Source organism: Dipodomys ordii, unplaced genomic scaffold (genome assembly GCF_000151885.1).
Source record: "Dipodomys ordii isolate 6190 unplaced genomic scaffold, Dord_2.0 Scaffold14, whole genome shotgun sequence".
Taxonomy (NCBI): domain Eukaryota; kingdom Metazoa; phylum Chordata; class Mammalia; order Rodentia; family Heteromyidae; genus Dipodomys; species Dipodomys ordii.
Genome location: NW_012267230.1, coordinates 5,665,195 through 5,687,930, shown reverse-complemented (window position 1 = coordinate 5,687,930; position 22,736 = coordinate 5,665,195). Strand labels below are relative to the sequence as shown.

General features: G+C 49.2%; 2 protein-coding genes and 1 pseudogene across 3 annotated transcripts; 2 read left to right on the top strand and 1 right to left on the bottom strand.

The window, feature by feature from the left end:
• The first annotated feature begins 5,859 nt into the window (after positions 1-5,859).
• On the top strand, positions 5,860-12,106 carry LOC105982006 (zinc finger protein 689). Its single transcript, XM_013011400.1, has 3 exons — positions 5,860-6,097; positions 6,283-6,396; positions 9,019-12,106. The coding sequence occupies exons 1-3, from the start codon at positions 5,893-5,895 to the stop codon at positions 10,194-10,196; spliced, it is 1,497 nt and encodes a 498-aa protein (XP_012866854.1). The 5' UTR covers positions 5,860-5,892; the 3' UTR covers positions 10,197-12,106.
• On the bottom strand, positions 7,486-7,868 carry LOC105982009 (annotated as a pseudogene).
• A 6,750-nt stretch (positions 12,107-18,856) lies between the features above and the next one.
• Positions 18,857-21,981, top strand: Znf688 (zinc finger protein 688). 2 transcript variants are annotated; one of them, XM_013011401.1, is made up of 3 exons: positions 18,861-19,391; positions 19,674-19,787; positions 21,099-21,981. In XM_013011401.1, exons 1-3 carry the CDS (start codon positions 19,196-19,198, stop codon positions 21,602-21,604), a joined length of 816 nt encoding a protein of 271 aa, XP_012866855.1. In that variant the 5' UTR covers positions 18,861-19,195; the 3' UTR covers positions 21,605-21,981. The 2 variants fall into 2 exon arrangements, with proteins under 2 accessions (XP_012866856.1, XP_012866855.1); XM_013011402.1 differs by lacking the exon at positions 19,674-19,787 and having other exon boundaries at positions 18,857-19,391.
• The last annotated feature ends 755 nt before the right edge of the window (positions 21,982-22,736 follow it).

The window sequence follows — 22,736 nt, the reverse complement described above, 5'->3', positions numbered from 1 at the left end:
GCCACCAGTGCCCGGCTTTATCTCCGCCTTCTGAGTAGCTAGAATATTAAAGACATGAGATACTAGCACCTGACTGTAATTTGGAATTCCTATGGCTTCAAACTCATTATCCTCCTGTCTCAGCCCCCTGAGTGATATGCACCAACACTGTCTGGTGTGTGTGTGTGTGTATGTTGCTGGGAATTTATCCCCAGATTATATTGTATACTGAGCTCAATCAGCCTCAAATACATACTCCCAGGCCTTAAATCTTTTAACCGCCAACCCCTCTGCAAAATAGATCTTGGCCTATTTTCTTTAATTGGGGTGCTGGGATCGAACCCAGGGCCTCATCTATGCTAAGCTAGCACTCTGCCCAAACCATACCATACCCAGGCATCACATCATTTTACTGGAGACACATTTCTGTTAGGGTTTTGCTACCTGGATGCAGCTGTTTCCTGGCAGCTCCAGCACCACTGGTGCTGCCTTGATGGTGGCTAGCAGCTACTCATCATACTCTCCTCTTAGAGCTCTGGTATGGGGCTGCTCAGTGAAATACTCTTCAATGAGCAGTTTTCCTTGGCACTCTATAGAGTGAAAATTTCAGAAAGTTCCTCTAGAGTGGCACCTCAGCAATTTCAGTGTCCTCTCCCAAAGGTTTTGGGCCTCAGCACCCTGGAGGGTGGAGGTTTTGCCACTATTTGTCTGAGGAGTAATGGCTGTTCCTTGCTGTTGATATTCCTATAACTTTTAGAGTTCTCTTTATGATACTTACAGTGGGAAGAATTTGCCCCTCCTCTAACATATGTTCAAGTCCTTCCCCTCTCCGTTTTTTCCTGTGATTGGGCAGATGTATGCTGGGTGTCAGTGGCTCACATCTATAATCCTAATTATTCAGGAGGCAGAGAGCTAAGGATCCCAGTTCAAAGCCAGCCTGGACAAGAAAGCCTGTAAGACTTTGTTTTTCGTGGTGGTGGTCATGGGGCGTGAACTGTGGGCTTGCGCGCTGTCCCTCAGCTCTTCAGCTCAAGGCAAGTGCTCTACCACTTGAGCTACAGCACCATTTGTTTTTCTGGTGGTTTATTGGAGATAAGAGTTTCTCAGACTTTCCTGCCCAGGCTGGCTTTGAACTGTGATCCTCAGATCTCAGCCTCCTGAGTAGCAAGGATTACAGTCATGAGGCACTAGCACCCTGCTGTCTGTAAGACTCTTAGTTCCAATTAACCATCAAAAATCCAGAAGTGGGGCTGGGAAGGTGGCTCAGTGATAGAGTGCTTGCCTTGCATGCATGAGGCCCTGAGTTCAATTCCTCAGCACCACATAAGCAGGAAAAAAAAAAAAAAGCCAGAAGTGGCAATGTGGCTCATAATTGGTAGAACGCTAGCCTTGAGCTGAAGAGCTGAGGGACAGCGCCCAAGCCAGAGTTCAGGCCCTACGACCAGACCTAAAAATCCAGAAGTGGAGCTGTGGGTTCAAGTGGCTGAGCTCCAACCTTGAGCAAAAAAGCTCAGGGACATGCCTGGGCCAAATTAAAGCCCTACTACCAAGGTGTGTGTGGGGGAAGGAATGTGTTCATGTTTAGATGGAAACAAACGCACTACAATGAGTTTTCTAGGTATTTCAAATAACACTTTTAGGAAACTGATTAGTGTGTTTGTGTCTCAAATACAGTTGGCATTGGAAATTTAGTCCTTGTATGTATATATATATTTGTGTGTGTATGTGCCAGTCCTGAGCTTGAACTCAAGGTCTGGGTGCTATCCCTGAGTTTTTGTGCTCAAGGCTAGCACTCTAGCACTTTGAACCACAGCTCTGCTTCTTGGTGGTTAATTGGAGTTAAGAGTCTCATACACTTTCTTGTCCAGGCTGGCTTTGAACTGCGATCCTCAGATCTCAGCCTCATGAGTACTTAGGACTACAGGACTGAGCCACTGGCACCTGGCCATATGTTTTAAAATGAAATATTAAAAATAAATTAAGGTTTTATTATAAACTTTCTCTCACCTACAAAAATCTCCATAGGTGTTCTGAAAATGATAAGAGGATGACATTTTTTTGTTTTGTTTTTCCAGTCCTGGAGCTTGACCTCAAGGCCTGGGTACTTTCTCTTTGCTTCTTTTTTTGCTAGCCTTCTACCACTTCAGTCACAGTACCATTTCTGGCTTTTTCTGTTTATGTGGAACTGAGGAATCAAACCCAGGCTTCATGCATGCTTGGCAAGCACTCTACCACTAAGCCCCATTCCCAGCTGGAGGAGGACTTTTTTTTGTCAGTTGTGGGGCTTGAACTCTGGGCCTGCTGTCCCTCAGCTCTTCAGCTCAAGGCGAGCCCTCTACTGCTTGAGCTACAATGCCACTTCCAGTTTTCTAGTGGTTTATTGGAGATAAGAGTCTCACAGACTTTCCTGCCCAGGCTGGTTTTGAACCATGATCCTCAGATCTCAGCTTCCTGAGTAGCTAGGATTACAGGCATGAGCCACCGGCGCCCTGCTAGGACAATTTTATATTCAGCTAGAAAGACTGTCATTGTATTGGAAAACTAATATCCCTGGGTTCTTGCATGAATACAATATACATCCCTCTATGCCTTGATCAAAAATGCCTGCTTTTGTTAATTCACAAAATAACCTCTAGGGGGCAGCACGACCCACTGTTAAGAGTCAGTGGTTTAGTGCTAAGGACAAGCACTAGGTTCAGCATCTGGATGGATCCTCACAGGCAGAGAGGTGAAAGGATTATTCAGGACCCAGTAGAGGTCAGCACAGTTTAAGGAAAAAGAGAGTGGGCAGAAGTTAGAAACTGCTTGATATGCTTGGCCTCAAATTTGTGTGTGTGTGTGTGTTTGTGCATGCTTGTGCACACAGGTACTTTGGGCTTGAATGCAGAGCCTGGATGCTATCCCTTAGCTTTAGTCATAGCTTCATTTTTTTTCCCCCACATGGCTTTGTATCATGATCTGAAATCTCAGCCTCCTGAGTAGCTGGGATTTTAGGCAGGAGCCATAGGCAGGGGATTAGAAAGATTTCCCCCCCTTCTCTCACCCAAATCAAAAGATTTTCACTCATCCAGAAAACTGAACATAAGAAGAGACCAAAGAGGGCTGGGAAGGTGGCTCAGTGGTAGGGTGCTTGCCTTGCATGCATAAGACCCTAGGTTCGATTCCTCAGCACCACATAAGCAGAAAAAGCTGGAAATAGCACTGTGGCTCACATGGTAGAGCACTAGCCTTGAGCTGAAGAGCTGAGGGACAGCGCCCAGGCCTAGAGTTCAGGCCCCATGACTGACCAAAAAGAAAGGAAAAAAAAAGACATCAAAGGCTCAGGGGTTTTCTTAGTTAATTAGCAAGTCAAGATAGTACAAAGGATGGATGCTTTGTACAATGGTAAAAAAATAATAAAGGCTTGTTGCTTTCATGTTTAGATTTTTGTTCTTCCTCCTAACTAGTATTATATGATTCTGGAAACTCACAAAATCCCTTTGAGATTTCTGTAAACCATGTTAATCACCCACTTACAAAAGAAAAAAAAAAGAGATGAAACAATGCCTTGTTAGGCATTGTTAGGGAAATGAGCTACCTTCCCCTAGCTTAGTCCACTCCTTCCCCTCTCCACTAGCTTAGCATGCTCCCTTCCTAGGCAACACTAGGCCCTGTAGTAAAGTCAGTAATCAGCCTCCAACCCCCTCTACCTTGGGATTACCCTTCTCTGGGGCAGGCTACTACCATATAAGGCAACAGGAGCTCCTTGGAGTGACCTCCAGGTCTAGGCAGCTGCAGGACCTCTTATCTACTACTTGGATAGCAGCCATAAATCCTAGTCTGCCATGATGACACCCCCCCTGGCCCACACGTCCACACTGGTCGAGATCTCCGCCTCTTAGCCCCTTCTAAACATCCTAGGTTATATAAGTCACCTCAGCCAATAGCTGGTGATTCTCACTTTGCCCTTGTGAGAAGGGGCTTGCTGACTCCTTTCCCAGCAATAAAACTTACTTTGTTCTCTGTACCTGGATGTCTGCGTGATTCTCTGGCAAAGTCTAATAATCTAGCAGGCATGGTGTTTGCTTTCAGAAAACGCTAAAGTTAAATCTCTTCCCAAAAGGGCAACATAGACAGTAACCATCATCCAAAGCAAATGCTCCTGTGAGAAAGTCACAAAAAAGAATCTAGGGTTATTTCTGCTCATTCTGGCCAAACTTAAATGCTTCCTTCTTTCAGAGACGAGCTAAGTTCAAAGGAGGACTTTGATCACTGGCCTAACCCTACTTTGCTCCTCTCTGGGCCTCTATTTGTGCTTTTAAATTTTTTCCTCTTAAGTTTCTCTCGCAGTTGCCTTGGATTCCAGGAAGGACATGGCTGATCCAATAAATTACTTCATAAGGGGGATAGAAACCAGCAGAAGGGGCTTCTCAAAACAGGCCCCCAATTATCTTAATGATGAGGCACCCAAGGGCAGGAACAATCATCTCATTGGAACCAGATTGCTCCTTTCAAATGATGCCAGCTGTAACAACTTTCCTAAAATTTCTGCAAAACCAGAACAAAGATGATCAGACCATTGATCTAGCCAAGATTATCTGCTATATCAGCCGTGTATACTTCAGACCCTTCCTTGGCCTCCCTTTAAAACTTAAAATATACCTGACTTATGTAAGTGTAACCCTTCTGTACACCACTTTTTGTTTTTCTTTTGTCGGTCTTGGGGCCTGGGCACTGTCCCAGAGCTCCTCCAGTCAAGGCTAGCACTCTACCACTTAAGCCACAGAGCCACTTCTGGCTTTTTCTGTTTATGTGGGGCTGAGGAAGCGAACCCAGGGCCTCATGCATGCAAGGCGAGCGCTCTACCACTGAGCCACCTTCCCAGCCCATGAACATCACTTTTTATAATAATATATTTTTTAAAATCTTAAATGATGCCGGGCCCCTTCTGTAATCCTAGCTCTCAAGAGGCTAAGATCGTAGTTCAAAGCCATCGCAGGCAGTAATGTCTTTGAGACTCTTACCTCCAATAAACTCTAATATGTTATAAGTGGCGCTCTGGCTCCAGTGGTAAAGCTCCAGCCTTGACCAAAACTGCCCAGGGACAGCGCCCAGGCCCCAGTTTAAGCCCCTGGATTGGCATCAAAAACAAAACTTCAGTTTCTGTAAGCCTCTAGAAGATGGTATGGGGAAGGGACGGGGACGGGGATCACTCCTTCGTTTTTTCCCTCGCCGTGAGCCGCGTTGATTAAATTTCCTTTCTAAGCGGGTACACTCTAGTGGCCGAGTTTGGGACTCGCGGAGTCGGGGCCTTTTGCACTAAAAACGGTTACAAATCTGCAAGCGAGCCGTGGAAAACAGTTGGGAGAGTTTCTTCCCCGATCCCAGATCCCCGCAACTCATTTCTGATCTCGCAGCACTCTCCCTACACTGACGGTCCAGCTTCCTGCCCTTACGCGTCCGTTGGCTTCGTTCAAACGGGCCGCTGTGGCCATCAACCAATCAGGACGCTCGATGCTCAGCTTCTGCCCAATAGACAGTTGCAATAGGAAGGGCGGGGAAAAGGGGCGCGAGGCCCGCTTGCAGCGCCATTGCACTTTAGGGCAAAGAGGTTAGGAAGCCGGCATGGCGCTCTGGTCAATAAAATCGATAGCTGGAAGCTGCCCGTGTTCCAGGCAAAGGCGGTGCAGTAGCAGCGCCGCCATTTTCCCTGAAGGCATCTTCCGGTGCCTTTCCCCCAAGTTCGGCTAGGAGTTTCCTGAATTACAACGAGAGGTTTCCGTTAGCCCCGCGGGCGGGCGGCTCCGACTCCCTCCGGGCTTCTCCCGCCACGTTCAGCCCCAGTCCGGCCGAGGCTCCTGAACCTCGGGGTCCTCCGCGCCCAAGGGCCGAGGCCGGGACGGGGCAGGCCGTGGGGCCAGCTTCTCGGGTCCAATGGCGCCGCCATCGGCTCCGCTCCCCGCACCGGGGCCAGGAGAGGCCCGGCCTAGTCGGAGAAGGGGAAGGAGGCCGAGGGCCTTGAAGTTCGCGGACGTGGCCGTGTACTTCTCCCCGGAGGAGTGGGGGTGTCTGCGGCCCACGCAGAGGGCCCTGTACCGGGACGTGATGCGCGAGACTTACGGCCTCCTGGGCGCGCTCGGTGAGGCCCGGCCCAATCCGCTTCCGCGGGCCCGAGGGGGACGGAGGAGCCGGGGGGCGGGGGTGGAGGAGGGCTGGGAACGGCCGGGCCGCGATCTGGTTGTTAGGGGAGGGGCAGGGGCGCGGCAGGTGCACCTGTCGTTGGTGATCTCGAGGCTCGCCCTCTGACTAGTTCTCCTTCCCCAGGGTGTGCAGGTCCCAAGCCATCCCTCATCTCCTGGTTGGAGCGAAATACCGAGAATTGGGAACCGGCTGCTCTAGATCCACAGGAGTACCGGAAAGGGGTAACAGTCCAGAGAAGTGAGTGGTAAAAGAAAAAAAAAAGAAACAAAACAAACAACCCTGGAGAGTCTGCAGACCTCACGTTCTAACTCAGGCCAGAGTTCGGTCTGGCCAGGGCCAGACCTTGGTCCCATCCTGCTCATTTCAGAATATTGTTTCTGGTGGTGTAGGGTCGATCACCATGCAGATTCCTCGATCAGTCTTTAAATAACCATCTGCAGTACCCCACTGTATAAATGAGCAAGTGGAAAGATTGCCTCCTCTCCTGTCTCCTTTCCTTGAATTTGGGTCCTGGTTGAGGGACCCTAAATTTCTCCATTTCTGGGCTTGGGTTGAAGGGTGCTTATGGGGTAACACTGCTTGGATGCCTCAGCCCCCTTTTGCGGTTATGGCAGCAGGACCTTAAGTAGTGGAAGACACACTTTCTACCCAGAATCAAGCAAGGCTTCCATCACAGAAGCAAATGGAACCGTGGACTATACTTTCTCTGCCAGGTTCTCTAATGTCAAGGGTATATCTCGGAGGTTCATATCTAATCATTTTATGCAATATGATATAGGTACATAACTACATAAATAACATACAATTTTTACACTACGTATTTATTGTGCCAGTACTAAGGGTTGAACTCAGGGCTTTCTGCTCCCAATTGGCTTTTTCACTCAGCTAGTGCTCCACCACTTGAGTTCTGCTTCCAGTTCCAACTTTTTGCTAGTTAATTGGAGAATAAGAGCCCCAAGGATTTGTCTGTTTAGAACTGGCTTTCAGCAATGATCCTCAGATCTCAGCCTCCTGAATAGGATTATAGGTGTGAGCCACAGGCGCCTGTCCCATTTCAGGCTTTGTTTTTTTGATTGGTCTTAAGGCTTGAACTCGGTCTGGGCGCTTGTCCCTCAGCTCTTCATCTGAAGGCGAGCTCTCTACCACTTGACTCACAGCTGCATTTCCAGCTTTTTCTGTTTATTTGGTGCTGAGAAATTGAACCCAGGGCCTCATGCATGTGAGGCAAGCACTCCACCATTGAGCCACCTTCCCAGCCCCTATTTCAGGCTGGCTTTCTTTCTTAAGTATAATTTCCATTTTATTTCTTTTTGTTTTCCCTAGAAGACAGGTTTTCTGAAGTCTGGAAGTATCCAGCTCCTTACATTGGTTTTGGTGGAGGTTGTGGAGCAGTACCAACAGATCTAAATTGAGGTGGGGGTGTTCGATCTTTCTGGGCTTCACGAGATCCATTCCTGACCACCTTGCTGTGAATGGCACAACTCACGCAGTAATGGAGCTTCACATAGAGCTTGGGAAGAACATAAGCTTCGAAGACACTCGCTTTGGAAATGTCCCTACCGGCCGTGGCCTCTACTATATTTCGAATGACAAAACTTCTTAATGGCCTTGTCCTTAAGCATGCATTGGGCGCAGTTTGTGCAGCTAATAGGCTGCACATGGCCTCAGCCCTTTTTGGCTCGACCGTTGTTCCTTCTTTTTTTCATCATCTTGGAAGCAAGGGCCAGAGAGAGCCCATTTCAGGCTTTCTTACACTGTTATGGCAAGTGGGATACACACACTGCATTACAGCATTCAGGAGGCTGAAGCAGGAGGATCCAGAATTTGAGGCCAGTCTGGACTACATAGTGAGACTTATGTATTAAAGAAAAAAAGAATAAACTTTTTTTTTAAAAAAAAAAGAGAGAGAACAAGCCTCTAATTACAGCTACCTGGGAGGCAGACATAGGATAATCTTGGTCTGAAGCTGGTGGGCAAAAGCATGAGACCCTATCAAAAACAAACTAAAGCAGAGAAGGATACAGGCCTAGTTCACTGGCAGACCACATAGGGCAAGGGTCTGAGTTCAAACCCCAGCACTGTTGAAAAAAAAAAAAGAAAAAAAAGTTGGAGTGGAGTTGGGACTCAATAGTAGAGCATTTGCCTAACACATAGATTTTTTTTTTTTACAACTTCAAAATAAGTACATGTGCTGACATAAAAAGATCTTTAGTGTATAAGTGGAAATAATGAAGGTGCAGTAAAATATTATAAAGGGTATACATGCTGTCTTTCTGTAAGAAAGTGTAGGAATAGTGTATTTGTATTACAGTAAAAAACATTAGAAGAGGGCAGGCAATGTGGCTTAGTGGTAGAGTGCCTGACTAGCATGAATGAAACCCTGGGTTTGATTTCTCAGTTCCATATAAGCAGAAAAAGCCGGAAATGGCGCTGTGGCTCAAGTGGTAGAGTGCTAGCCTTGAGCAAAAGAAGCTCAGGGACAGTGCCCAGGCCCTAGTTAAAGTCCCAGGACTGGCAAAACAAACAAACAAACCAGAAGGAATTAAGCATGGCTTCTACAGAGTAAATGGGGAGCGTGGTGGGATTTTGACTTCCTTCTGTTCCTGTTACTATGTCTTCATAAACAACGAACTCCATCCACACTCCAAAGAATGTTGTTTCTCTCCTACAAATCTTCCCTGACCTCCGAGCTGGCTCAGTACCCTCCTCATTTCCATAAGAGTGTCTCACACTTAGCTGTCTCTGACACCAACATTTGAGGACAGGGACTGAGTGTGTTGGTTTTATAACCTGTATTGTCATAGGCAGGAGTAGAAGGCTGGTAGTGGTTAAAACTAACTTTTCTCCATGTCCTTATAGAGACCAGAAGGAAGAATGGGGAGAAGGACGTACTACCACCTAAGGAGGCACCCCGGAAGGGGAAACGAGGGCGGAGGCCCAGCAAACCTCGACTAGTCCCCAGGCAGACGTCTGGGGGTCCCATTTGCCCCGACTGTGGCTGCACTTTCCCCGATAGCCACGCCCTGGAGAGCCACAAGTGTGCCCAGAACTTGAAGAAGCCTTACCCGTGCCCCGATTGCGGGCGCCGCTTTTCCTACCCATCCCTGCTGGTCAGCCACCGGCGGGCTCACTCCGGTGAATGTCCCTACGTTTGTGACCAGTGTGGCAAACGTTTCTCCCAGCGCAAGAACCTCTCCCAACACCAGGTCATCCATACCGGCGAGAAACCCTACCACTGCCCTGACTGCGGCCGCTGCTTCCGCAGGAGCCGCTCCCTGGCCAATCACCGGACCACGCACACGGGCGAGAAGCCGCACCAGTGCCCCAGCTGCGGCCGTCGCTTCGCCTACCCGTCCCTGTTGGCCATCCACCAGCGCACGCACACGGGCGAGAAGCCCTACACCTGCCCGGAGTGCAGCCGCCGCTTCCGCCAGCGCACGGCCCTGGTCATCCACCAGCGCATCCACACCGGCGAGAAGCCCTACCCGTGCCCGGACTGTGAGCGCCGCTTCTCCTCGTCCTCGCGCCTGGTCAGCCACCGGCGCGTGCACTCGGGCGAGCGGCCCTACGCCTGCGAGCACTGCCAGGCGCGCTTCTCCCAGCGCAGCACGCTGCTGCAGCACCAGCTCCTGCACACCGGGGAGAAGCCCTACCCCTGCCCCGACTGCGGCCGTGCCTTCCGCCGGAGCGGCTCGCTCGCCATCCACCGCAGCACGCACACGGAGGAGAAGCTGCACGCCTGCGAGGACTGCGGCCGCCGCTTCGCCTACCCCTCGCTGCTGGCCAGCCACCGGCGCGTGCACTCGGGCGAGCGGCCCTACGCCTGTGACCTTTGCTCCAAGCGCTTCGCCCAGTGGAGCCACCTGGCCCAGCACCAGCTCCTGCACACCGGGGAGAAGCCTTTCCCCTGCCTCGAGTGTGGGCGATGCTTCCGCCAGAGGTGGTCTCTGGCGGTTCATAAATGTAGCCCCAAGGTCCCAAATCGGAGCCCTAGATCCGCCGTGGGGGGCCCCAGCCAGAAAGGCGGCGCCCTTTAGGATGGAAAGGATGATCGGCTGGTTCACTTCATTTTCGCAGAAGAGTCCCGGAAAAGGCAGGCAGCGCTCTAGGCCATACAGGGCAGAGTCAGAACTAAAACCCAGGTCTCCTAGCCTCCACATCGGGACTTTAGTATATTCCACTACACCGGCTGCCTTACTAAACCTACAACAGTCCCATTCGGAGATGGGACATTATTGGGTTAGTTTCTTAAGTAATTTGTGTAACTGGTACTGGGTTAAAAGTTGCCCCATCTATTTCAGGGCTGCTTTTCTAGTTTGCAGACAGTTAAGCTCTGTCCCCTTGCATGCAGTCAGGAGTGGAAGCTGCTCCTTACTGTCTCCATACCAAACTGAAAAACTTGGTCTAGCCCACTTTCTACAACACTCCTGCCAAGTGATCTATTGCTTGCTTGTACACCTTCTTTGACAGGGAGCTCACTACCTCACAAGGCAGGTCATCTCATTGTGGGATCATGCTGATCTTTAGAAGGTGAAGTACATGTCCTGCTCTATACACCTGGCCTATATGATGTTTCATACTTCATCTACATGGCAGCTCTTAAGATAACCACAACTACTTTGCCTCTAGGTTGCCAGGTTAAATTGCAATAATTCATTTCCTTTGGAGAATGGGATCTCACCAAGGATGGTCTCTAACTCCTGAACTCAAGATATCCTCCTGCATAGCTGGGACTGCAGGTCTGTGTCACTATATTAGGTTAATCACTCCCTAAAGATGGTTTCAAGCTGGGTGCTAGTGGCTCACACCTGTAATCCTAACTATTCAGGAGGCTGAGATCTGAGGATTTCAGTTCAACTCCAGGCTGGGAAGGAAAAGCCCTTAAGACTCTTACCGCCAAATAACGGCCAATAAAACCGGAAGTAGAGTTGTGGCTGAAGTGGTAGAACACTAGCCTTGAGCAGAAAAGCTCAGGGACAGTGTCCAGGCCCTTAGTTCAAGCTCCAGGACTCACAGATGGTTTCAGTTCCACGCTTCATCTGCCTCAGAATAGGCCTTAAAAAAAAAAGTTGCTTTAATGTCATATAAAAGTAAAAAAGACAGCATACCTTGTGCACTGTACACCTTCTTGGTCTGCACTGATTTTTAGCAACTCCAGGCTGTACTGGTTTAGGGGGAACTGCAAATCAGAGGTCTCGTGGCTGACAGACATCTAACTGCCCTGACCTTTTAAATGTGATAAAGCTAAATCTTCTCCACCTTGTTTCTGGAAAACTGGCTCAAATTGGGCATGAAACATAAGCACAGTAAACTCTGGGAGAAGTGTGGTGTTATGGGGGACCTATGGTCTAGCTGCAAGAGGTAAAAATGGGACTGGATTACTATACTTCATCTGGTGGACTTGGAATAAATCTAGGTAGCTAATTGGAAGATTCTTGACAAATGGATCTTACTCTTCTCTTCCATGAGGCCTCAGTCAGCATTTTTTCCCCCATAAAGTGAGATCATTAAGGAAGGTAGAGAGTCAGGTAATTGAATACAAAGGAGAGTTTCATAAAACTGTCCACGCCTCCCTCTCTCCCTCCCTCCTTGACCTCCAGTGGGGCCAGGAAGCAGTCTCTTACTCTTTGTAATATGCCTCCTAAATAAAGCTTTATGATTCAGTGTGAACATAGCCGACCCCTTTATCTTGGGCAGCTGCATCAAATTGGAATTTCCAAACATGACTCATATTCCAACAGCTGGAATGGGTCATTATTCTACTCTTCTTTGCTTCTTCCTGCAGCTCTCCTGATCTCATCCTCAGAGAGGGAGACTGACTAGAGAACATAGCATTTTGTAATTGCCTCTGTTCAGGTGTTCAGCAGGTTGTCATTGGAACTGTTTGTTTCTCCTTGGATGATAACTGCTTTCCCGGAAGGGGTAATCCACATTGGGTGTCATTAAAAGTCTGATGAATGAATTCGGTTTCTTGTGGAATTACTATTTATAAAATGTATATCTAGTTTTTCTGGACTGAGAAAAAGTTTGATGTTAAGATACAGCCCCTCGGATCAGGGAAACACCCTGCCTGAGCAAAGACCTGTTGGGATGTAAACCAATACCTTTTTCATTAGCCTTCTGTGTTGGAACTTACCAGTTTCACATAAACAGGCTAGCACACATGATTCCTCCTGTAGGAATTTTATAACTTCCTCTGAGCATGGACTGTACTTCATAAAACTTGGAAGCCGCTGGTAGCCAATTTCTATCCTGTGGTCTGTGGAGTACAAAGATGAGATCAATTTCCTAGTCTCTTTGTGGCACCCAGTCAGGGCCCATTCCAGACATGATCCATGCCCAGTATTCAGTGAGAGCTCAACATCCTTTCAGCAATTTTTGTTGGTCATGGGGGCTTGAACTCTGGGCCTGGGCACTGCCCCTGTACTCTTCAGCTCAAGGCTAGCACTCTACCACTTGAGCCACAGCACACTTTGGGTTTTCTGAGTGGTTTATTGGAGGTAAAAGTCTCATAGATTTTTCCTGCCAGGGAAAAGCCATTGAACCACAATCCTCAGATCTCAGCCTCTTAAGTAGTAGAATTACAGGCATGAGCTACAGGGCCCGGCTTTGTACTATAGTTTTTGTAGATTACATCAAAGCAATTAACATTGTTATATCAAACTAAGAATTTGCATTATTCCAATTGTTATGTGTGTTGCTGGGGAATGGAATTTGGGGTCTTGCACAGATAAATGCCAGAATGAATGCTAGGTTAAGTGTTTTATCACATTCCTAGCCTGTACAATTGGCAATTTCTATTTTTCTGTTCTAAACTTCAAATAGTTGTACATTGTGTGTGTGTGTGTGTGTGTGGGTGGGTGGGTGTGTAGGTGCATGCCCGCTGACACTAGGGCTTCTCTCTTTAGATTTTTTCATTCAAGATTAGTGTTCTACCACTTGAACCAGACCTTCACTTCTGGCTTTTTGCTGGTTATCTGGAGGTAAGAGTCTCAAACTTTCCTGCCTAGGCTGGCTTCGAACTGCGATTTTCAGATGTCAGCTTCCCAAGCAGCTAGGATTACAGGCGTGAGCCACCTGTGCCTGGCTTGGGGGTTATCATTTAACATCTATTTATGCATCTAGTGCTTCCCCCTCTCCCCCCATGTGGCCTGAACTCTGGGCCTATGGGTCTGGGCGCTGTCCCTCAGCTCTTCAGCTCAATGTTAGCACTCCACCACTTGAGCCACAGCACCACTTCCAGCTTTTTCTGCTTATGTGGTGCTGAGGAATCGAACTCAGGGCCTCATGCATATGAGGCAAGCACTCTACCACTAAGCCACTTTCCCAGCCCCCCATCTAGTGCTTCTTGATCAGTCACTCCTTCCCACTTATTTCAGAGCAGAATACAAAGTCTGAATAAAAACAGATACACTTCCATTACACAAATAAATTTAATGAGATGTGAGTAACGTGTGTGTGTTATACCCATCCCAAGGACTGCTGTAAATCAGGTAACAATACCTTATTCCAAATCGGTCTCAGTTTACTCACCAGGGAGTCCTGGCTACCTGGACCTGTCTGTAAGAAATCTCATCGAAGAAGGGTGCAGCGTCAATTCATCTTTCTCCCAGTTTGCAAAGACCGGGTGTCTCTGCTGCTCCCGCCACTCCCCCGGCTCGTGGCTTCTTCATCCTCAGCCTTTTAAACAGGCCGCTCCGGAAAGACCATTCACAGCGCTCCTTCTTCCCGCGGCACTGTCCAATCAACGCACGTCATCTATCAGTCGGTTGAACTGTGGGAGCCAACCTCCAGTCAGTGTCTCCCCTTCCACACGTAAGGGCAGAGGGCAAAGCAAGGGATGTTGACGCCAGAGAGGCACCATGTTGGTTAAGGGCGGGATTCAAGGAGGCGGGGCCGCAGAGGGCCTTCCGGATACCAGGACAAGATCCTGAGCGCTGGCTGAGGGCTAGATCCTCCAGTAATGTGTTCCTAGAGGCCACCGAGGAAACCGACTCATCCCCTCCATGCCCCATGTGTGTTCCGATCTAAGCTCAATTTTCTCCTTTGCAGGATTTTCAGGCCTCAAACCTGCTTTTATCTCACAGATGGAAGACGAGGTGGGAGATTTGGATCTCAGAAACCTAGGATCCAGAGGGAGAGAGCCCACTAGCTGTCAACTGGGGCAGGGAAAGGTAACGGACTTTATTTCAAACCCAATTCCCATTCTCAGTGCACACTGCCCCCACCGAAGTCCCCTTAGTTTTCCTGCACCTTAACCAAGTTCTGACTTCAAGACAGCTGGAGAGAACAGCTATGGTGAACCAATCGCTCATACTGGATAACTTCAGTTTAATGCAAAATAGACTTCGAGTGTCCTGAGAAGTCAAGGAATTGGAGTGTGATAAAATGAAGTTATGTTATTCTTGGATATCACGTAGATCACAATGTGGGTGAGAATGCTTCATAGATTTTTGTTTTTCCTCAGGGCTAGTGCTCTACCACTTGAGCCACAGCACTTCTGGATTTTTTTTGGGGGGAGGGGTCAGTCATGGGGCTTGAACTCTGGGCTTGGGCACTCTCCCTGCGCTCTTCAGCTCAAGGCCAGTGCTCTACTGCTTGAGCCACAGTGCCACTTCTGGTTTTCTAGTGGTTTATTGGAGATAAGAGTCTTATGGAAGTTCCTGCCCAGGCTGGCTTTGAAGCCTGATTCTCAGATCTCAGCCTCCTGAGTAGCTATGATTACAGGCATGTGCCACCAGCACTTGGCTCATCAGATGTTAAAACAAAGGCAGAATATTTTCCCTGAAGCCATCATGTAACAAATGTTCCCAAGTCTTCCCTCCAGTCCATCACCAAATGACTTTTTGGTGATGGCCTAAATGGCAGCAGGGAGGGTCATTTAAGTCTATTTGATTAAGATTTTATAATCTTCAATCAGGTTCCAGCCTGAAAGCTCCATGACTGGGGCCACTGCTGTCCTTAGTGCCTGAAACAGAGCTGGGATTCAGTATTGTTGACTCTTCTCCCACTCTCTCCAATGTTCGTGCAGACAATGGAATTTGCTTGCACTCCAGGGTAGCTTTCAGGGCTTCCTGTGGCGCCACTCAACCAAGCTCCCAGAGGGCCATGTATTCTGTTTATCTCTCTTCTAGGGTATATCCTGGAATACGCTGCCATTTCAGGTTCTTTTTCTCCCCATCTCAGGATCCTGAAATAAGAATGAGAAAGAAGGATTGAAGAAGAATTCAAAACAAAAAGAGATTGGAGATGAAATACCTCTCCAGGAGAGGCTGCCAGCTGGCATGCTACCTGGTTCTAGTTCTGTTAGAAGTGTCCACCCCTTGGTAGAGCCCCATCAAGCCATGGGGCTCAGGGACATTCCAGGTGCCAGAGCACCCTACTCTTACTCCAACTGTGGCCCTAGCTTCAGCTACCCTTCCCTTTTGGTCAGCTACCTACCACTGGGTCTATACCAGGGAAAGGCCTTTTTCCTGTGATCAGCTAGGCTCATTTCTCCCCACACAATTAACTGCTCTAGCTCTGGTTCACCCATTCCTGGGAAAAAGCCCTACCCATGCTCAGAGGGTGGGTGCCACTTCTGGCTTTCTTAGCCATCCATGGTGGGCTCACACGAGGGAGAACCCTTACCCATTCCCCAATTGCAAGAGCCACTTCACCTAACCCTACTTGCTGGCCAGCCACAGGCACGATCACAGGTGAGAAGACCTATCCTTGCCTGGACTGAGGCCTCCACTTCACATACTCTCCTCTCTGCTGCTCAGTGTCTGGCCCATCCTCCTGCAGCCAGTGTGGCACAAGCTGCAAGTACGCAGGCTGAAGGCATATTAGTGGGTTCCTTGCTCTGGTGAGGAGAGGCTGAGGTGGCCACAGGCTGCATCAGTTTTCAGAGCACATCTGTTTTGGGAAGATCAAGATCCCCTTGTTTACTTTTGGGATATATTCCAGGAGTGTGGGTAAAAGGGCTGACCCAAGTTGATCAGATTTCTCTGGAAAGGAAGAGACAGGTTTATAAATGAGATGAGGCAAGAAACATCTCAGGAAAAGAAGGTTCTGGAAGCATGGAGGACTCAGGGCTTAGTTCAACTGCTTTGAGAGTGGCAAAGCTGTACGATCAGACTGTATTCATAAACTGCTAAGGGTACTAAAAATTAGAACTAAAACCCTTTGTATTTTTAAAAATTGAAAGCTGAACCCTGTTTCTGGAGACTCCCACTCACAAAGGCTCCTGAAGATCCACTTGGAGGTAATCCACTGCAGACCATTCATTTAGCTGGCCTTTCTTTCTGGACTGTTCTCTCCCTTTGAATACTGTTTTCTAGCCTCAGAAACTAGGTCACTTAGATGCCAGTCTAAGAAAAAAGACCACACCATCCTGGGATAGAGGGCACATTGTGAGTCTGTCCCACAGGAGTAGCTCACCCCAAGAGACTTGGGGGTGACTATAGAGATAGTGGCCTGGCGGGGGGGAGGGGGGACCCCTTCTGCCCTCTGCGCATTCTGTACAGAATACACAAAAGTATGAAATCTAATACACTTCAGGACTGGTTTCTCTATTTTTTTTTTTGGTCAGTCATGGGGTTTGAACTCTGGGCCTGGACACTGTCCCTTAGCTCTTCATCTCAAGGCCAGTGCTCTACTGCTTGAGCCACAGTGCCACTTCCGGTTTTCTAGTAGTTTATTAGAGATAAGAGTCTCACGGACTTTCCTGCTCGGGCTGGCTTTGAAGCACAATCCTCAGATCTCAGCCTCCTGAGTACTAGGATGACAGGCATGAGGCCACTGGTGCCCAGCTTGGTTTCTCTATGTTTTTGAGGGAATGGTTGGCATGTCTTTTTATCCCCTATGGTCTCTGGATTTTGCATCTGTTGGCTAAAGATGAGTTCTCAGGCCAAAACAACTGGAAATACAATGCTGGGGAACATTGTGAGTAAATTATTTGTGATGACAGTTAAAATCAAGGCATAGTCTCTTCAGTCTTTTTTTTTTCAAGTACTGGGACTTGAACTCCAGGCTTCAAGCTCACTTAGCTTTCTTGCTCACAGCTGGTGTTCTACCACTTGAACCACACCCCCAGTCTGTTGATTTTTTTGCTGGAGATGTCGTCTCACAGACTTTTCTGTCTAGCTTGGCTTCAAACCAAAACACCTCTCAGTAGGTAGGATTATAAGGGGAAAAACCTTCAGTCTATTTTTTTATTGTAATGATCTACTGTGTTAACAATTGAATGGCTGGCCTTCTTGACCTATTTAGATCTTGGCATCCTATTTTTTTTTTTTTTTTGCCGGTCATGGGGCCTGAACTCTGGGTCTGGACGCTGTCCCTCAGCTCTTCAGCTCAAGGCTGGTGCTCTACCACTGGAGCCACAGCGCCACTTCCGGCTTTTTCTGTTTTTATGGTGCTGAGGAATCGAACCCAGGGCCTCATGCTTGCAGGGCATGCACTCTACCACTGAGCTACCTTCCCAGCCCCGGCATCCTACTTTTGAAGAGGAAACTTGAAGGAATATATCCACACAGGTGTTGATTCAAACCTGTCTTAACAAATGGCTACCTCTCTGAACTCCATAGTTCAAAAAGTGATTACTAGGGCTGGAAATGTGGTTTAGTGGTAGAGTGCTTGCCTAGCATGCATAAAACTCTGGGTTCAATTCCTCAGTACCACATACACAGAAAAATCCAGAAGTGGTGCTATGGTTCAAAGACAGTGCCCAGGACCTGAGTTCAAGCCCAGGACTGGGAAAGAAAAAAACTGAAGGTTTTTATTTCACTATATAGCCTCTCCTGGATTGGCAGACTTGAATTCCAAACAAACTTAGCCTCTGTGACTGTAAGCCTATAATTCAACACTACTGCCTTATAGCGAATGGAGCCAATGGCAACTTCATAGTATTGTTCAAGATAAAATATGATAAAGTCACTTAGTTGTTTTTGTAGTTTGAAAACAGCCAGTTCCTCCTTATACAAATCTTCAAACATTCAAGAGTTTAAGGAGTCTTAGGAGTGGCGGCTCATGCCTAGGTCATCCTAACTATTCAGGAGACTGAGATCTGAGGATTAAGGTTCGAAATCAGCTAAGGAAGGAAACTCTCTGAGCCTTTTTACCTCCAATTAACCGCCAAATGAATGAATAGATAAATAATTGCGCTGTGCCCAAGTGATAAAGCGCTAGCCTTGGGTGAAAAAGCTAAGGGCAAGTGTCCAGACTCTGAATTCAAGCCCCAGTACCACCGCTTTTTGCAGTTGCCAATCCGTACCCTGGCTTCTACCCTCGGCAGCTGTACCTGCTGCGTCTGCAAGCTTGAGCTGGGACCCGATCCCAGATCCCAACGCCCGTCGTCAGAAAGGCGGTTGTGGACAGCTCCCAACTAACTACCCAGCTGGAGGACCTCCTCTGGACTCAGCCCTGAGAATCTTTTTCAACCGCGCCCCCGCCCCCCGCTACGGCCAGGAACCAATCAGCGCACAGTGTCGTCCGTAGTTCCAGCCAATCATCGGCCGGTATACACAGACAAGCGGGGAGAAGAAGGCTGTGAAGCTGCGGGCACGTCCATCTTTCTTGAAGGCAAGAAGGTTTCCTGGACTTCCCAATTCCACGGGAAGAAAAGAAAAAGGGGAAGAAGAAGAAGAAGAAAAATCTCCCGTAGCGGCCATTGAATTTAAGGGCAGACGGGAGGCTGAGACAAAAGAAGCCATATTTGATATTCTCAGACACCAGCCCCTGAACTACCGCAGGGGCACTTGAAGCCAGGTGGTCGCCATCTTTTCTGAAGGCGCCTTCCGGGCCCTTTAACGGGGGGTCTCACTCCTAACGGCCATGAAAATATCAAGGGATTTTATTTGTCCCCATCAGCTCTCCCGCGTCCCTAGCTGCCAGTCCTGGACTTGGGTTCGCCTCGCCGGCAGCGTTCCGTTACCGAGGCTGGGCGGAGCCTGGGCCCGGGCCGCCCTTCCCGAGGACGGCGACAGCTGAGGCCGGGAGCAGGGGGCGGTGGTCCCGGGGCCCAGGCGGCCTCTGCCGGGGGCCCGGAGCCCCGATGGCGCCGCCTCCGGCCCCGCTGCTGGTTCTGGGACCCGGGGAGCTGCCGCCGGCTTGCAGGAAGCCCGGGGCCGTGAGCTTCGCGGATGTGGCCGTGTACTTCTCCCCCGAGGAGTGGGGGTGTCTGCGCCCCGCACAGAGGGCCCTGTACCGGGACGTGATGCGGGAGACCTACGGCCACCTGGGCGCGCTCGGTGAGGCCCCGGGTCAGAGCCCCCCTCCTCCCTCACCCGGGTTCACAGGGCACGAGTGGATCGTGAGCCCTAATCCCGCACCATTCCACCCAACAGCACGAGGGGCTTCGGGTACCCCTCGGGAGTCTTTCCATCCCGCATCTGCTTCCTTCACGCAAGAGCGTTGCAGACCCTGTTCAGGTTGAGCATGCATTCGGAGGAGGTGCCCTCGCCCCCGCAGGGGGATGCCAACGTCCCACGACACCCTTGCAAGCCCGCAATGTGATCCCTATTTTCTCCCAGGACTCCCTGGCCCCAAACCAGCTCTCATTTCTTGGATGGAAGGGGAGAGTGAGGCTTGGAACCCCGCCGCTCAGGATCCTGAGGAGGGGGAAAACCTGGGAGGAGCTCTGCGAGGTGAGGGGTTGTTCCAAGGGACCCCCCCCCAACTTGGTTGTCTGGAGTTTCCTGTTTAGCAGTTTTCTCTCAGGGTCCCCAAATTCCCAGCACCCCTAAAGAAAATAAAAGAGCCCAACGACATTGGATACTAGAAGAGGACAGAAAGAAAACCAAACTAGAACAACGTTTTCGAACTTGGGACAGTCGTCATAGGTTGAGACCAGAGTAGATCAAGAGCTGAAAACTAAAACTTCGAAGTTTTCCAGGTGTCTCTGAAAGAAAACATCGCTCACTCTCTTCCAAGAACTAAAAATGTCCCCTAAGTGCTAGGCATCGGTGGCTCATGTCTGTAATCTTAGCTTCTCAGGAGGCTGAGATCCAAGGATCCCAATTTAAAGCCAGACTCACTGCCTGATACTTTGTTTTTGGTTGGTCCTGGGGCTCCAACTCTGAGCCCCTTCTCCTGAGCTCCTTTTTGCTCAAGGCTAGCGCTCTACTACTGGAGCCACTTCCAGCTTTTTCTGTGATTAATTAGAGATAAGAGTCTCATGGACTTTTCTGCCCTGACTGGCTTTGAACTGGGATCCTCAGATCTCAGCCTCCTGAGTAGTGAGGATTACAGGAGTGAGCCACTGGCACCTGGATTCCTGAGACTCTTAATCTCTAATTAACCACCAAAAAGGTAGAAGTGAAGCTATGGCTAAAGTGGTAGAACATCAGCCTGGCCTTGACTTAAAGCCCTAGTACAAAATACACACACACACACACACACAAATGTTGGCAGTTTGACTCTTCTCTCTTCACCCTCTCCAGAGTGAATCTAAAGTGAATCTTACCCTGCACACAAAACAACAACAATGAAAGAAAGCAAGAAAGGAAGGAAGGAAAAGGAAGAAGGCATACTAGTCACTGTTGATAAGCTTAACAAACATGCATCTACTGATTCTCCCTAAGCCTCTGGGAACTTAAATTTAGTTTTCCCCATTTAAACCTAAAGGAAAGAACTGTTGACCTTTTGCCAAAAGCTGCATGTTAATCACTGGGGGGTATTTTTCCCACCCCTGCACCAGAAATAAAAGCATCCTATTTTCTGATGCACAATGGGTTTTTTGTTTGTTTGTTTGTTTTGCCAGAAGCTTGGACTCTGGGCCAGGGTGCTTTTTTTTCCCTGAGTAGTTTTTATTGAAGAGTCTCACGAACTTGTCTGCCCTTGGCTGCGATCCTCAAATCTCAGCCTCCTGAGTAGCTAGGATTACAGGCATGAGACACTGGCCTCTCTCCCTTCCCCACCCCTAATGTTTTAAAGGATAATTTCTTCTCGTTTCCCAGGCGATGCTCCAAACCAGAAGGAAGGGGAACCCAAGGGAAGGCCAGAAGCCGTGGGACCTGGGAAGGAGAAGCCCAAACCGCTGGTTAAACACAAACGTGACTCTGCTGTCAGCAAGACCTCAGCCAGAGCACAGCGTAGGAAAGAAGTCCGGGACCAGGTCTCCACTGCGCAACCCCCTGTGGCAGTGCCCGGGGTGGATGCCCAGGCCTGCCAGCGGCGCCATGTGTGTACTGACTGTGGCCGCCGCTTCACCTACCCTTCGTTGCTGGTCAGCCACCGGCGCATGCACTCTGGCGAGCGGCCTTTCCCCTGCCCCGAGTGCGGCATGCGCTTCAAGAGAAAGTTCGCCGTGGAGGCACACCAGTGGATCCACCGCTCCTGCTCCGGGGGCCGGCGGGGTCGTAGGCCTGGAATCCGGGCTGTGCCTCGGGCCCCCGTGCGTGGAGACCGGGATCCACCTGTGCTCTTCCGACACTATCCGGACATCTTCGAGGAGTGCAGCTGAGCCTGAGGCAGGTTGGAGCCAAAGCCTGGCTTTGGCACCTAAGACTCACTGAGCCCAGAGGGGTGGCTCCCAGAGACAGGGACTTGGGAACTCAAGTTCATTCTTTGGGGGATCCCTCAGGGATCCCTCAAGTTTCCATATTGTAAAAAGAAAAGTGCCTGTAAAGATTCCAATAGATTAAACTTGACATCCCCTCCCCTCCCCTAGTCTTTTGCTCTACACACACACATCCCCACCCCACCCCCCCACACCAAACCAACCCAGTACAATGGTGCACACTTAGGATCCTATCCCAGCACTGAGGCAGAGGATCACCAGTTCCAGGCCAGGCTAGCTAGCTTACATAGTGAAGACTCTGTCCCGCCCCCCCCCCCAAACAAAAACAAAAACACCAAGGGCTGGGGTTGTAACTCAGTGATAAAGTGTAACCTATTCTTGGTTCCATCTTTAGCACCACCAAAGAAAGGAAGAAAGGAGCAAAAAGGAAGGAAGGAAAGGAGGGAGGGAGGGAGAGAGGGAGGCAGGCAGCAGGCAGGCAAGCAGAAAGGAAGAAGGGAAGGAAGGAAGGGAGAAATCCTGAACTTTTCCTTAGTATCGCTCCAACAACATAAGTAGCTGACACCTTTACATTATCGGGGTTGAAGAGCATCCTCTTTGGAAAGAACATCCACTCAGTCCTTATCTATTTCAGAAGTAAGCAAAGAGGGAAACCAGCTATGGGGAGGGGCTCAGTCAGGGCAAAGTCCTGCCCTGACTACTTGTCACCAGCAGGAAGCTGGACAGCTTGTTGCGGAAAGTACACATGCAAGGGAGAACCCTGAGTCTCATCCACTAATGGACTCCTGGTAAGTCACAAGGCTTCCATGGGCCTCAGTTCCCTCACCTGTGAAAGGAAGATGATAATATCTACCTCAGAAGGTGCTGTTATGTCTGAAATGATAATAATATGTATGACGTAGTAAATGTTCAATAAACATCGTTGAATGAGTTGTTGTCCATAATTTACACTATAGAAAGTATAAAGAGAACCTAGGGGGGCTGGGAAGGTGGCTCAGTGGTAGAGCGCTTGCCTTGCATGCCTGAGGCCCTGGGTTCGATTCCTCAGCACCACATAAGCAAAAAGAAAAAAGCC

Excerpts from the sequence above, each read along its gene's own strand:
- LOC105982006 (XM_013011400.1), top strand. The coding sequence starts at position 5,893 with ATGGCGCCGCCATCGGCTCCGCTCCCCGCACCGGGGCCAGGAGAGGCC. Across the intron at positions 6,098-6,282 it reads CGGCCTCCTGGGCGCGCTCG|GGTGTGCAGGTCCCAAGCCA; the intron begins GTGAGGCCCGGC and ends CTCCTTCCCCAG. Across the intron at positions 6,397-9,018 it reads AGGGGTAACAGTCCAGAGAA|AGACCAGAAGGAAGAATGGG; the intron begins GTGAGTGGTAAA and ends ATGTCCTTATAG.
- Znf688 (XM_013011401.1), top strand. The coding sequence starts at position 19,196 with ATGGCGCCGCCTCCGGCCCCGCTGCTGGTTCTGGGACCCGGGGAGCTG. Across the intron at positions 19,392-19,673 it reads CGGCCACCTGGGCGCGCTCG|GACTCCCTGGCCCCAAACCA; the intron begins GTGAGGCCCCGG and ends ATTTTCTCCCAG. Across the intron at positions 19,788-21,098 it reads CCTGGGAGGAGCTCTGCGAG|GCGATGCTCCAAACCAGAAG; the intron begins GTGAGGGGTTGT and ends CTCGTTTCCCAG.